Source organism: Saccostrea cucullata, unplaced genomic scaffold (assembly GCF_032062105.1).
Source record: "Saccostrea cucullata isolate Sc308-1 unplaced genomic scaffold, CSIRO_AGI_Scuc_v1 ctg1742, whole genome shotgun sequence".
In the NCBI taxonomy this organism is placed as follows: domain Eukaryota; kingdom Metazoa; phylum Mollusca; class Bivalvia; order Ostreida; family Ostreidae; genus Saccostrea; species Saccostrea cuccullata.
Window position 1 is genome coordinate 27,181 of NW_026938751.1, and position 14,188 is coordinate 41,368.

At 32.2% G+C, this 14,188-nt stretch overlaps 1 protein-coding gene across 3 annotated transcripts in view; it reads right to left on the minus strand.

Annotated features, from left to right (window-relative positions):
• The window catches only part of LOC134251197 (phosphatidylinositol phosphatase PTPRQ-like), a 38,429-nt gene that overhangs the window by 19,822 nt on the left and 4,419 nt on the right, over nt 1–14,188 (minus strand). For 2 of the 3 annotated variants that reach the window (XM_062733580.1, XM_062733581.1), the window contains exons 3-11: nt 12,117–12,413; nt 11,536–11,730; nt 10,359–10,445; nt 9,644–9,846; nt 9,017–9,221; nt 7,721–8,050; nt 7,276–7,563; nt 2,854–3,009; nt 2,617–2,745 (exon numbers count right to left, since the gene is read on the minus strand). In XM_062733580.1, the coding sequence (XP_062589564.1) occupies nt 2,617–2,745; nt 2,854–3,009; nt 7,276–7,563; nt 7,721–8,050; nt 9,017–9,221; nt 9,644–9,846; nt 10,359–10,445; nt 11,536–11,730; nt 12,117–12,413 (1,890 nt within the window). The remainder of the gene's footprint in view (nt 1–2,616; nt 2,746–2,853; nt 3,010–7,275; nt 7,564–7,720; nt 8,051–9,016; nt 9,222–9,643; nt 9,847–10,358; nt 10,446–11,535; nt 11,731–12,116; nt 12,414–14,188) is intronic. The other variant, XM_062733582.1, reaches the window with a different exon arrangement.

The window sequence follows — 14,188 nt, forward strand, 5'->3', positions numbered from 1 at the left end:
CAACTTTGTGGTTTATATACTTTTTATTTGTCAAAATAGTTTTGCCAAAGTAATGTTTGTTTGCAACAGGGGAGATACCGTTGCCAAATTTATTGTTCTTTGTACTCAGGAAATATCCCGGTGATCTCCCCTTAATTTTATCTGTGTTATATACTTATTGTCATTTAATAAATGACAATTCTCGATTTTAAGCAAAGATTTTAGAATAATTTAATAAAAAAAGAAGTATAAAAATCGTATCTTATATTGATGTACATGTTCCCAACAATTGAAGTAGCATAAAAATGTACATTTAAGTCAGTTACTAAGGTGGCAGAGGATAGTTTTGCATTAAATACTGTCAAAAATTAACAAAAAAAAAAAAAAAAAAAAAATTGGGAGAAAACTGAGGTTTAAATGTATATTATAGGTAATTTTATAGCTAGAATATTTTATGGGTGCATTTGAAGGGAATTTGGTGGCCTTGTATATTTTATTGAAATATGACACTTTAGTGTCTCTACTACCGTATATGGGATGTGGACTAGAAATACGAAACTAAGATCAAAATCACTCTCATTTCACCAGAAAAGCAGGGTGAGTTCATAGGATGAATTGAAGCTTGAAAACTGTTAATCTTATTGGTTTAGTTCATTTCACATGAGGTGAGACAATTCGTGATGTCTTACTTATGCGCCGACATTCTCTATCCATGGTGTATGTGGGAGAGAAGCGAGAACGACAACTCTGGATAGAGAATGACGTGCAGAGTGACGACTATTGTCACCGTTCAGATGGCAATGAAATAACACAATCTAGCATGCAGACTTATGTGACGTGTAACCGAGCGGATAATATAACAATAATAAAAATAAACAAAAATATATACAAAAATATTATCTCTCAATTTAGACTAAGCTACTTGCTCAAAGCGTGATTCATAGGAAAGCTCAGATAACTTCGATAACTTCTGAGAACCTAACAAAGGGAGTTTTTTACAACAAAATTAAGTATGGGACGGGGAAGTAATCAAAAATACTAATCTAGCTCTATTTACTTGTCTGAAATGCGTCTCAACTGTTGGCTTACTTAATAAGTAAGTGTTACTTTAATTACTTAAAGCTTAACTTATTTAAGAGAGGGAAGGAAAGACTTGATCAGTCACGTGTAATCCCTATCTTACATTATCCTAAGTTTACTTCAACAGCTACTGACTTTGACAAACTGCAAATGCTACAGAATGTGTTACTGCACTGAGAAGACATCGCCTTTATACTCTCCTAATTATCATACTTAATTCTGATTGGCTGATGACTAAACTTATCTTCTCTCTACTGGAGAGTTCCTATTTCTAACAAGAGTTACCTCTGATCTGATCATCACACTTACAACTTTGTTGTCACCCTTTGAATGAAATTACAGCGGTTTAAGCGGGATAACTCTTATTTATTGTTATACATGCTAAATATGCGGGAATGGCGAACATGAAATTCTAACGTTGACGTCAAAGTTGTCTGTTGACATTATTTGAAAGTATGGAATCAGAGAAAAGTAGGAGGACACAAGATGATTGATTACTGTTTGCTACTCGATCTGATTGATAATGTAGATTCTTCAGGAAAATACAACTATTGCGGAATGTTTAGAAGGGACACATCACCAACTACATATGTATTTGGTGACAACCATACTCACACCTGATAATTGGTGAGTCTCCTTTCTAAATAGCCCATACTTTGTATTGTGACAATAACAGAAAAATGACGCTGTGATTTACTTTTCAAAACAAAAAATGCACTGCAACTTCAAACTCCGAGAAACATGTTCTTTAACTTCAGATTGGTTCTTAAATAAAAGAGAGAGACAGACTGCTTTTCCTATATTCCCTTTCCTTATGAACAGGAAAAAATACTGCATTCATGACAATTCGATTTTTGAAAAAGGTGCTTTGCCTCAATTATACATTTAACCTTTGTTTTATTAAGATACTCCAATCCTCAGCCAAGAAAGATGGACATGGCGATAACGAACAGTATTCAATCTAAAAGTCCATAAAACAATACAAAATAAGAGCAGAGCAAACACGGACCTCCGAAACATCAGAGGTCGGATCAGGTGCCATGGAGGAGTAAGCATCCCCTGCTGACGAACTCTTTTATTTATAAATTTCATTCAAAAAGTCCCAAAATGATGCTTGAAAATGAAACATGTGGAGATAACGAACAGTATTCAAGATCAGAAGTCCATAAAACAATACAAAACAGGAGCAGATCTACAGCAAACTCAGAATAATAATTTTCCCTATAAAATATGGTTAACTTTAAAGTCCTTAAAACTTTAGACAATTTGCTTTGGGAATTCAAAGACATTTTTGTGAGCATTTCAATTAGTCAATATCTGATTTTAGAGCTTAAGGATCTAAGAAGCTTAAGCACATTCATACAATCACAGAAGTTCGCGTACCTATCAATTTTACCGAAAATTTCAGCAAATAAAAAAAAAATACGTAATACCTGTAATAATAACTGTTATTATAGGTGTTACGTATTTTTAAAAAAAATTACTGAAAAATTCGGTAAAAGTGATAGGTACGCGAACTCCTGTGATACAATTTATAAATGAAAAAATGTAACTTACCACTCTCGTCAGTTTGTATGATCAATGTGATGTTACTTGGTGGGTATGGGTTGGTGACAGCATACAATATTATTTGATATTTACGGTAAGGATGTAGGTTTTGTATCACACAAGACGTGTTAGAAAATCCTGTAAAAAGAGAAATCATTGCGATTTTCGCAATTTAAAATACAGCTTAACTGAAATTTGTATTAAGTCTATTTAGTATTCGATAATGCATGTTGGAAATAAACTGACCTCTGGATGTACAGTTTGATTTTTTTGTCTCGGTTTTTATGTCTATTGCTACAGCTCTGTAAAATGTTGGACCTGTCTCAAGTTTCGGTGGATTCCAGCTTAGCGAAACGGTTACAGATGTTGGGTCACTAGTAACATTTTCTGGTTTCTTAGCAGCTGATCGAAAAAAAAGCAAAGAAACCAGAGGTTTCCAGTATTTAAAAAAAAGATTACAATATTCGATTCAAAAAGAAATCTAAATGCTTGTTAATTACTTTTTTAGCCTTACTGTTCTGTACAACAATATTAAAAACATTCGCTCTGTACATATGCATTTGATCTTCGGTAGTTTAGCCCTATCCGAACAAATAAACTGATGCTACACGAGTATCAACAACCGTCTCTTTGGACATGATTTCGAAAATTCTTTTTAAGGGGGATGTACAAGCCACATTTGATCAAGTCTGGTGTAAAAAAAGAAATACCAAGAATGCGCTTAATACTTTACTAAACTAGCCCAAAGTTACTCAAAGTGCTAATGCACTTATTACCTACTGTTAGAGACCAAAATTAGTAAATAATTAAGTTTATTTTGTTTTAATTAGGAGGAAATTAATCATGTTAAAACTGCGCAGCTACAGCATTCACGAGATGAAAAATGCATTGAAAATTGTGTTAGTTTGATTCATTGATAATATGGCTACAACCATTTGTTTTGCTTTTTTCTTGTCATTATCCATAATTCTTGAAAATTTGATTTTTCATATGGGTGTCTTCCTGAGGCCATGTGTTTATTTCGTCCGCCATTCCTCTGTCACACAGAGTTCGAATAACATTGATTTTAGAATAAATGCGACCATAATAACATCAAGACAAGAAATTGCTAAGTAATAATCATTATGTTATATTACTTACTACTTTTATTTGTTGCATCGTATCGTCTGATTAATGAAAAAACGCGATTTTAACCCCACTCCAGCAAATCGGGAAAAACGGTTCTGTTTACAGCTCGAATTTCCTTGTTAATATTATTCCACTGAGCACGTGGTTGGCATGTGCATATATCTGCTGTGGATAGATGCGTTTATTACCATGATTATATTTAATTTTTCATGGAACAAGTCTTGATAATTTGTTGGTTTCTTTAAAACTCAAGAAAAAAGATAAAAAATGTCCTAAACATATGTGTTTACGTTGGGTCTTTTTTCTGTGGCGATAGAAGTTATTTTCAAATGGGGCACTGCAAGGAGGATGCTTAGCATTTAATTTGAAAAAGTTAAACAATATGCAGTGCATGAAAAACAAATTGTAATTACATGTCTTACATTCGAAAAGTTGGTACATATGTCTATTTTGTTTAGCAGTTAGATAGAAAAAATAGGCAGTTATAAGATTTCCTTCAGGCACCTCACATAAATAGCTAGATGGTTTGCAATGACCCACACATTGTATGGAGTGATGTTTGGACATAAAAAAAGTATCAAGTCTCATTATGTTGACAACGTTGTAAGCTCTCGCCCATTGAACACACGAAGCTGTTTCTTTGAAATGTAGAAGCAAGCACAATGTTTGCAATGAAAGGTCCATTGCATATGCTATGTCTATCATCGCAAAAACACAGTGAAAGGCTATAGCCCCCCCCCCCCCCAAAAAAAAAAACCTATGTTTGTTTTTCAAAATAGTGCCAAAGATTCAAAAAGTTTGCATTACTAATTTTGTGATGGAACATGTACTAGCCTTATACATGTAAGACCATTTGTTATAAAAATATTTGGTTGCCCTCTTTCCCGATCTACTGCCTATAAATGGACCGACTCAATTTTTTTTTACATCCCATTACACAATATTTTTTTTTCTTCCGTCAACAAATATGTTTAAATTTTAAGGAATTTTTTTCTCACCTATAAATACCGACCCAGTAATTTTTCCCTGAGTTGGGAGGACCACCAAACGTCATTTTAAAGATGGTATAAAATATTTAATTATGTTGATTTTTTTTTCTTTACTCTGTAAAATTGTAATTTTGACAAAATGGGCAAATAGAAAAAAAAATTTTTTTTATTCATTAAATCTTCTAACCCACGCTGAATGATTTCATTCCTTTTCCAATGTTGCTCCACTGTAATGAAGTTGTATACGAGGGGTGATCAAAAAGTAAACGATATTTTAGGTATATTTGATAGTTGTATTATTGTTGAAATATTCAAGTATTTTTCAAAGTGTAAATTGGAGGTCTTTGATAGCATATTGCTTAATTAAAAACACATCCCTTTTCAAACTTGCTTTCACCGGGCAACATTACAAGTATCATATGAACCATCTGCCTTCCTTCACTAAAACGATCTATCCAATCATTGATTGAATTTATAGGAAGTCATTTGTCTTAATATACTGTGAACAAATTCTTATACGCTACTTCAAAGGCATTTTTAAGATATACTAGAAATATTTTAGTCGTTTGTTGAACGAGCTCCACTGAGACAACCATTTTTCGACACAAGTACCTGCATAATAACGTCATTTTCACATTGTGAGCAAAACTTTATTCAGCATATGCTATTTACAGAACTTGTGTTTGGCTATGTGTGCACCAAATTTGTTTCTAATCTGAATTTTTTTAAATAGATATACATGTATCGAGATAGTTCGCGAACCTTTTGATCACCCCTCGTACTAGTAGGTACTAAAACAAGGTCATTCATATCGATTTTATGTGTTTAATTTCAATGGTGATAATTAAACTTTTGATAGATATTATAAGTTATCTGTGGCAAACTTACAAACTCTTAATTTTTAACCTTGATGGTGCTCATTTTTCCTTATCTGGAATCAAAGAGTTTAAGATTTTTTTTATATCAATACGTACACTATTTAACAACTGTTCGATAATAATACTAAATAAATTACTTCAAGAAACACTACAACACATTTCCTCTTTTAAAAGTGTTCATATTATTTGAAATATTTTGCAACTGTAATTCTCTTCTACATTTAAAGATTGTTATGTCCCTCCATATTAAGAAGAGGTCTGGAAAACAAAATTCTGTACTAAAAATAGACCACGTGCTGCTATCCATGAACTACTTTCATGGTTCTTTACACTCTTTTTGAAAACAACGATGCATCGTTTTGAACTTAAAATTATCATTTAAAAGTGCAAAATTTAGACATTTACTCAACAAATGGTTGTAGAGAAAACATAAATGCACAGTTTGCGTATTTTTTTTGGATTTTTTAAGGCTTTGCTGAATTCTGTAGCTGCGCAGTTCTAAGAAGCATATCAAAAGCATTTTTCTGCAAAAGTATAGATTATAAATGCACAACATGCATTCAGTTATGCATATTTATTGTATCTTGATCATAAAGACTTAAAATTTGATCAAAATATAATGTATTTTAGCCATTAGAAGAAATGTTTACATTTCGTTCTCACTTCACTAAAGGTGGCCGTACATCCCCCTTAATGCATAATAACCTTTTTTGAAATAAAGTGTGCAATATATATGTTGAAAGTTGACTGACATTTAAGACATATTAGCTTTTTTAATGAATTTTCTACTGCTTGCTTCATGTAGACGATCTTGACTTGAGGACATGGCCAATTATTAAATCTCGGATGCTTCAGGGTTTCATGTTTGTGCTGTTTTTATTTTCTAATTTCTATTCAAAGGCACTTGTTTCGGGAATACCTATAGTATAATAATGTTATTATTATACTTTGGGTCAAAAATTTATTACAGAAACAAATGCCTATGTTTCTATTGGACTTTCAAACATGATTAACGTTATTTTTTGAAAATATTCTTTCTACATATTCTCTTTAAATCGTCCGTGTTGCAACCTCAAAAGCATGGGGACAATACTTTATTAAAACTGAAATCTACACTTCCTGAATATGCTTCGATATCAGTACGATTAATTATGACCCTGCTGTTCTTATCCTCAAACCTTTTCTGTAAAATCTTTATAAAACATTGATCTTCATTTGTGCCCCCCCTCCCCTTAAACAACCCTGACGGCCATTATGATAAAAAAAAATTGACCCGAAAATAATTTCATATTAATATGACTTTTGAAGCACTTTCAGTTTTTGAAAATACTGCCATGTATCCCCCCCCCCCCCCGGTCTCTCACATGGAATAGATTTAATTACCAAGCGGATATTTTGAACCATGTTTTAATAAATTTGATTAGACAATATGTCATGAAGCTTTAAAATAAGGAAAGATAAACGACCATATTTGATCAGAAAATCTCACGTGCTTTCTGCATAAGTGAGTTAAAATGTAAATAAGAAGAAAAAAACCTCTTTTCAATAAACAGTATGTCCATCTAAAACCATTAATTTAAAGTGCGCGGGACAAAATTAGCAAATCACAATTTCAACGTACTTTTCAGGACTCATCAATAAAAATCATAAAAATAATTTAAGTATCCTTTTACCTTCCGTTGAAGTATTTACGTCCTTAGACTTAGCTGATGGCCCTTTCATACTGACATTTTTTGCTTTAGCTGATATGTTGAAGGAATATTTTCGGTAAGGAAGAAGAAAAGTAACGTTTACTTTGTTGAAAGATGTACGTAATGGATCAGGAGTTGAAGAAATTTCTCCATTTACTTTGATTTCGTAAAACTCGATAATTCCATTTGGATGACATGGTGTTTCCCAACTCAGCTGAATACTCCGTGATGTAATCTTTCCAAAACCAATGTTACGGACAACACCAGGGACTGCAAATTATTAAAGGTGTATAAGGATTTTTTAGTAAAAGGAGTAAAATATAAATCCAGAGAAAGAAGGCATAATAATGATAATATTAATTATAATATACGTATATATCTGTGTGATTAAATTTATCTATCTTGTACTTTCTTAATCGATAGTTACCATAAGGCTCTGTCGTTACGGTTAAAGCACTACTATAATTCCCAAATCCTGCATATGTAGCCATCCTGACTGTGATGGTGTAATTCCAATAACTAAACAGATTGTCAAGTTTCACTGAGAATGTTTCTTGCAATGTGGAATTTATATTGACCAGTAATGTCTTTTTTTCATTTTCCAATCCTTCGGAAAGGCAATTATTTTGTGTTTTATACTGATATTCAACTTCAAGTAAATGAATGCGACCATTTTGTGGACATGGCGTGCTGAATTTCAATTCTATGGAATCCCTTGATTTATTAACTACCTGCAAATTTGTTGGCTCTGCTGGTTCTGAAATAAACATACATCCATATTAATAAAGACCTCTCTTTCGTTCTGCATCTATGACTGATATGAAACAATTTGCTTGATATTGATACACATGTATAACGGATTTTCCCGTTATTTCCCGACCATGACAAGGAGCCACGGCGGGTGTGAACGGTCAGCAGGGGATGCTCACTACTCCATGGCACCTGATTCCACCTCTGGTGTTTTGGAGGTCCGTGTTTGCTATATTCCTATTTTGATTGTTGTATGGACTTTGATGTTGAATACTATTAGTTACACAGTCAGTTAGTGACCTAACACAGATTCATACAGGGTGTGAAATGGAAATCCGTATTGGGTGAGGCGAAGCCGAGTCCCAATACAGATTTCCATTTCACACCCTGTATGAATCCGTATTAGGTCACTAACTGGCTATGTCACGAATTTATCCCGCTGAAGACCTTTTTCAATATTAAAAATATTTGTGCATATTATGAAGATATCAAGTTTTAATCCAATAACAAATAACATAAAATATCGTTACGGTAACAAGAAATTAACTAAACTACCTACACAACAGTTTTTAGCCGCCATTTATTTACAAAAGCAACGCTTTGAAGTAATCGCGTGCGCGATTTTCATATTACTCCTTGACGGTGACGTAATACGAAAAATTTCAGGACTTCATGTGATCAGCCTTTATCCAATCAGCAATCTACAAATTTGTCTGAAGCGGGATAATATTCGTTATCTCCATATCCATCCATTAACAACTGTTACTTCTCTATAAGTCGACTCCATATATGCCATTTAATTTCAAATAACTTTTGATCTTAGAATACTTCTCGCTATTTCCATATGTTTCATAAGTGAACATATGTTTTTATAAATCTTTTCAAGTCTCACTATTGATTCAATTCTTAAAAATAAAAAAAAAATTGTATAATTAAATTGCATTATCAAAAGAATAGGTGTAAGAAAACTTACTGTCCTCAGATGTCCTTTTTTTAATTTTTGAAGAATTTCCAGGCCCTTTGATTGTGTATGCAGTCACCACAAATTCATATTCAGTGAAATATTCTAAATTAGAAACGTTTACTGAAAAACTTGTACTTTCTTTTTCTAAGAAAGTAATATTTTTTTTATCGTTGCAGTCAAGAGATTGAGGAAAATTATGTGACTCGTGCTCTGCCTGTAACGAAAATATATTTGTTTTATATCAAAATACACGTTTATGGTGTTAAAATCGAGGAAAAATGCTTTATAAATACTTTATTAATGCTTTTGGAACGGTCGTTTCATTTTATATCTTAAAGTGAAGTGGTAGCAAAAATACTTTTGAGTCAAATTACGCATTTTAACGCCTTCCAATGACTTAATTACAAAATGAAAAGAGACATATTAGTTACATGTATGTCCTCTTGTTTCCCTTCCTTGCAATCTTGATTAATGATTTATTAAATTAATGTCATATAACGAAGATAAAATATACTAAACCATCAATTTTGAGGATGGGTAAGTCGCCATCCCTCAATCATAATCATTGTGTAATATTTTACAGAATATTTTTCTCACGTATTCCATCCCTTTTAGAATCAAATAGTTGTCCCTTACTTTTAAAGAAGTTACAGTGTCTGGATGTTTTTTAATACAGTTTAAACATCTCATCATAATTTTCTGAACACAAGTAGATTCCCGTTGAACGACAACTGCGTATTGTAAAATTATCCCATTCGGTATCAATGGTTTTCCCCAGGAAACTTGAATTGTCGTTGAAGAAATGTTCTGAGCCTCAAGCCCTGTAACCTCACTTGGAACTAGAAAAAAGTAAAATAAAATGACTTAGTACCATTTATTTTATTACTCTTATATTCTTAGCATATCATTCGGAAACTAGTCGATTGAATGAAGTATGATAGTATAACTAAGCTGTTTGTGTAGAAAAACTTTATAAGAATTATAAAAGCAATTCATAATCAAGTTTTGTAACACGTAGGTAATTGGTTAATTTATCATCAAATTCAAAAGAAAACAAAACAGGGTTATCCAATTTTGAGTTTTATGACCAACGTATACGAAAGTTTTGCCTCTCATTGTCCATTCCTTCTGCCTTCGTACAGAGGACACTGAGAAAGCAACCAGGAAATTCAACTACCCTAGACCTCACCCCAACAAACATTTTGATATACCTTCGTTCAACACAGAATATTATGAGCTGAAAACATATGTAATATTTTGATTATTTCTAGGTAAATGTATGACTTTTATATAAAAACATTTATAAAAAATGTACATGTATAATGTTTAAAAGCCCAAAACATTTACATACCTGACTCAACAGTATAAATGGGAAGAGATGTAGCATCACCTTCACCAGCGTTATTTACAGCGGCAATGGAAACATTGTAAAATGTACCTGAAATATCAAAGAAAGTGTCGGGATGAAAAAAATACTAAGTCTAATACCAAGTATAGCAAATCTTATAGTAGACCTGTCTACTTGCCTCTACCTGTCTCTATTTGTTACCAACATTATTAATGCAAACTAAAGAAATCAATTGTGCTTTAGAACTATTAACTAGCCATTTCATTCCCTTTCATATTTATTTCTATTTTAAAATTATAAGACATCTTGTCTTAGTTTTATTCAGTTAATTAAGTCTAAACGACCATTAAAACAATGAAAGTACATTTTGTAAAGTGTAAAGAACAAGTTGACTGAAAATCATCGAAATCAGTGGATTAAAATAAGATTCATGCAATCTGTTATGTTGAAGAGATTGAAGTTTGACCCATTTATGGACACTTTAAGGCTGCATTTTTAGGAAAGAGAATACTTTCAGATCTAAAGGAAACATTAAAATCAAAATAATAGAGATGTGTCCATGAAATCCATTACTATCAATAATTATTATGCTTCCTGTCAGTTTCTCCCTACATAACCCATACCCTCGCATAGTGGTCTAAGGATTTATATAGCGTAAGCATACTATGCAGAACTAGTGCACGCCTTTATTTGCTGAATAAAATTCTTCAGTGCATACGCCGGGGATCGAACTCACGACCATGAGATTGTCAGTCCGATGCCTTATCGATTACGCCACAGAGACGATCACTAATTGGTAGAATTTTATTAAATATATAAACTTAATTTTTACAATTGACACAAGAAGAAGAAAATAGACAAATATTATTTGAAAACAGTTATATTATTCTAAGGAACCTTAGATTAATGTGTACAACAAAGTTTCAAACTATTATATAATTATATCCCCTGAAATTGACCGACCAGAAATATATACTTTTTGTTTCCTTTATTTAATAAAAAAAGAGCAGGATTTAGAATTAAGAGAATTCAATCAGATCATTTCACCATCATAGTGCAACTCTGGAGGAAAATCTGTTTTCTTATTTTAAAAAGATATATAAATGGCAAAATGAATAATTTTACGGTCATAAATAATTCAAAACATCTTCAGAACAATTAGAAATAGATTCTTTCTCACCTGGTTTTAATTCTTTAAATGTGTAGGAAAAGTTTGTTGAATCTATGCTGATTTTTTGGGGGTGACTCGTCTCATTTATTATAGTAAGTGCATATTGAATAACTTCACCAAACGGGCATTTCGGTTCTTTCCATTCTACAGTTAAGTTTCTTAATACTATATCTTTCACGGAGAAATCGGTCACACTCCCAGGAACTAAAAGAAGACGCATTGATACATGTAATACAATTGAAGAAAAATCAATCAAAATGCAATAAAGTAGTAAGATTTATAAATAATTTTTTTTAAAAGGAAAGGGCTATATTTTTAAGCGTTATAAATCATTTGGAAATCATAACTTTTTAAAGACTTTTGTTCAAACCAAAGCTTAAATGAGCTATGGATAGACATTATGCCTTTTTGGGGGCAGTTTAAAGGTAAATACATTTTTGAGTATGATGTTAAAATTCCGTTGGTATTATTTCAGGAAATGCTTTAAAATTGCCATTACGTGTACATTTAAATGTAGTTATTTATTTACTTGTAATTATAATGATGCTTACACATCATTCTGATAGATTTTCAATGGTAAAATATATTACCAATTTCAGATGTCCTTATTTGTACTTTTAATGGCTCGCTTAATTTGCTTCCCGATTCTGCGGCCACAGTAAAATTACAATATGTTCCTGGTATAACCCCTGTCACATTGGCAAAAGAGTCGTCAAAATGGTAAAGTACTTGAGGGTCACAGATTCCACAAGGAGAAGCCACACATGAACATACGATTTCAAAGGTGTAATTCTCCACATTGCCATTTTTACGTTTCCAGTCGACGATAACATAGGTACTTTGCGGTGCTATTTCTACATTTGATTCTTCACCCGGTTTAGCTGGAACTGAAATTTGACAAAAGAAAGTTTTTCTCTTGTAAACTTGCTCATTTCGACAGTACATCATTTATTTTGGATCTTTAACCCAAAATAACATCAACTGATTTGTGCACACTTTAGTAAAATTGATGTTTACGTAAATTAACATCAATGCTAGAAACACTTAAAAATTGAGTTTTATCAATAATTCATGCTAGCTTATACAGCTTAACCCATTTTAAAACTCACATGGTTCTTCACACAAAAAAAGGTAACATTGTTACTATAAAAATTGTGAAAAGAGACAACAAAATATATTTTGAAAGTGATTTCTAATTTCTTTTAAGTTTATTTAACTAACTTAATAATTATTGATAGGATATTGATATACTCTTTGCAGATGGATTGTAATACTAGTAGTAGTTCTCAAATGGTTTTTCGTGGTTTCTTGTAAAAAATTGCCATCTTTAATCTGCTCTGTTTTGCAGTGCAAATCATGTAAGTGTTGCATTTCTGTACAATAACATGACTCTATAAAGCGCAAGATGATTTAAGTATTTCTCATTTCTTTGACTGATCTTCATGTTAAAAAGTTGGCATTTTGGTAGTAACTTTCTGAATCTAGCATCATGCCATGTTCATCGAACCGCAAACCGCAAGTTTCAGACCGTAAATGTAAAAAAATGTTCTTTACGATTGTTACAATTTCTTCTTTTAAGAGATGAACAATACTTTTTGTCCTTTTTTTGGCATGGATTCTTTATGCAGCATTGTTATTTTACGGCGTGGTATTTCGACAGAACCACGACAATTATAGAAAATGTGCAAAGTGCATCGAAAAGTACTCAGCTTTAAAATGTCAATTTGAAAATTTCAACTAAATAGTATCAAAGAAAGCTGGATTACTTTAATTTTTAAATACCTATGGTGAAAGCATACAGATGTAACATCATATTATTATCAATGAAGTCCCATTTAAAACATCGACTTTAAAACTTCATGTTAACTAATATAAAGTATATGTACCTCAGAAAGTGCGTTGAGCTCTATGTAGTCCGTGCTTAACGAGGTCCGATCTACTTGATCTACGCATACGCTTTATTTAAGGAATGTTTTTTAGTTTTGTGTGAGTTATTGGTGTGTGAATCACACAGACTTGTCACGTAGGCATATAAAATATGCCTACGTGCACGTCTGTGTGATTCACACACCAATAATTCACACTAAACTGAAAAACATTCCTTATATTTACATTTAACATGTTTGGAAGCAAATAAATTATGCTAAATATTTGAATTTCTCGCTGCCCTATATCGTTGCATTTTTACTAACGTCGCTGCAGTCTCATTGTGACGTCACGTTAACACACGTTTCTCCGTGTATATTTCTACGCGTGAGTATACTTAAAAAATGAATTTAATTTTTGAAGATTCATGAGGTTATGAACTACGACGCTTCACGACGGCATATTTCATTTAAATTTTAAACTTGCCGGCGTGAAGCGTTGTAGTTCATATACCTCATGAATCTTCAAAAAATTAAATTCATCTCTTATATTTACATTATTTTGCTGATGACTTGCCATAAATTTACGCCGTTCAACTGTCATTTTTAAAACAAAACAGTCTGCACTATATTTTTTTTTTACTTTTCAACGTCAAGAGCGGTATTATGACGTAACAATGGAGATGTTCATGCTTATTCGTGGTACATACCTAATGTAGTTCATGAGAAAATATACTGCATTTTATTTTGTAAAGAATCATAGGAGAAATTTATTGGAAATGTAAATATAAAAAATG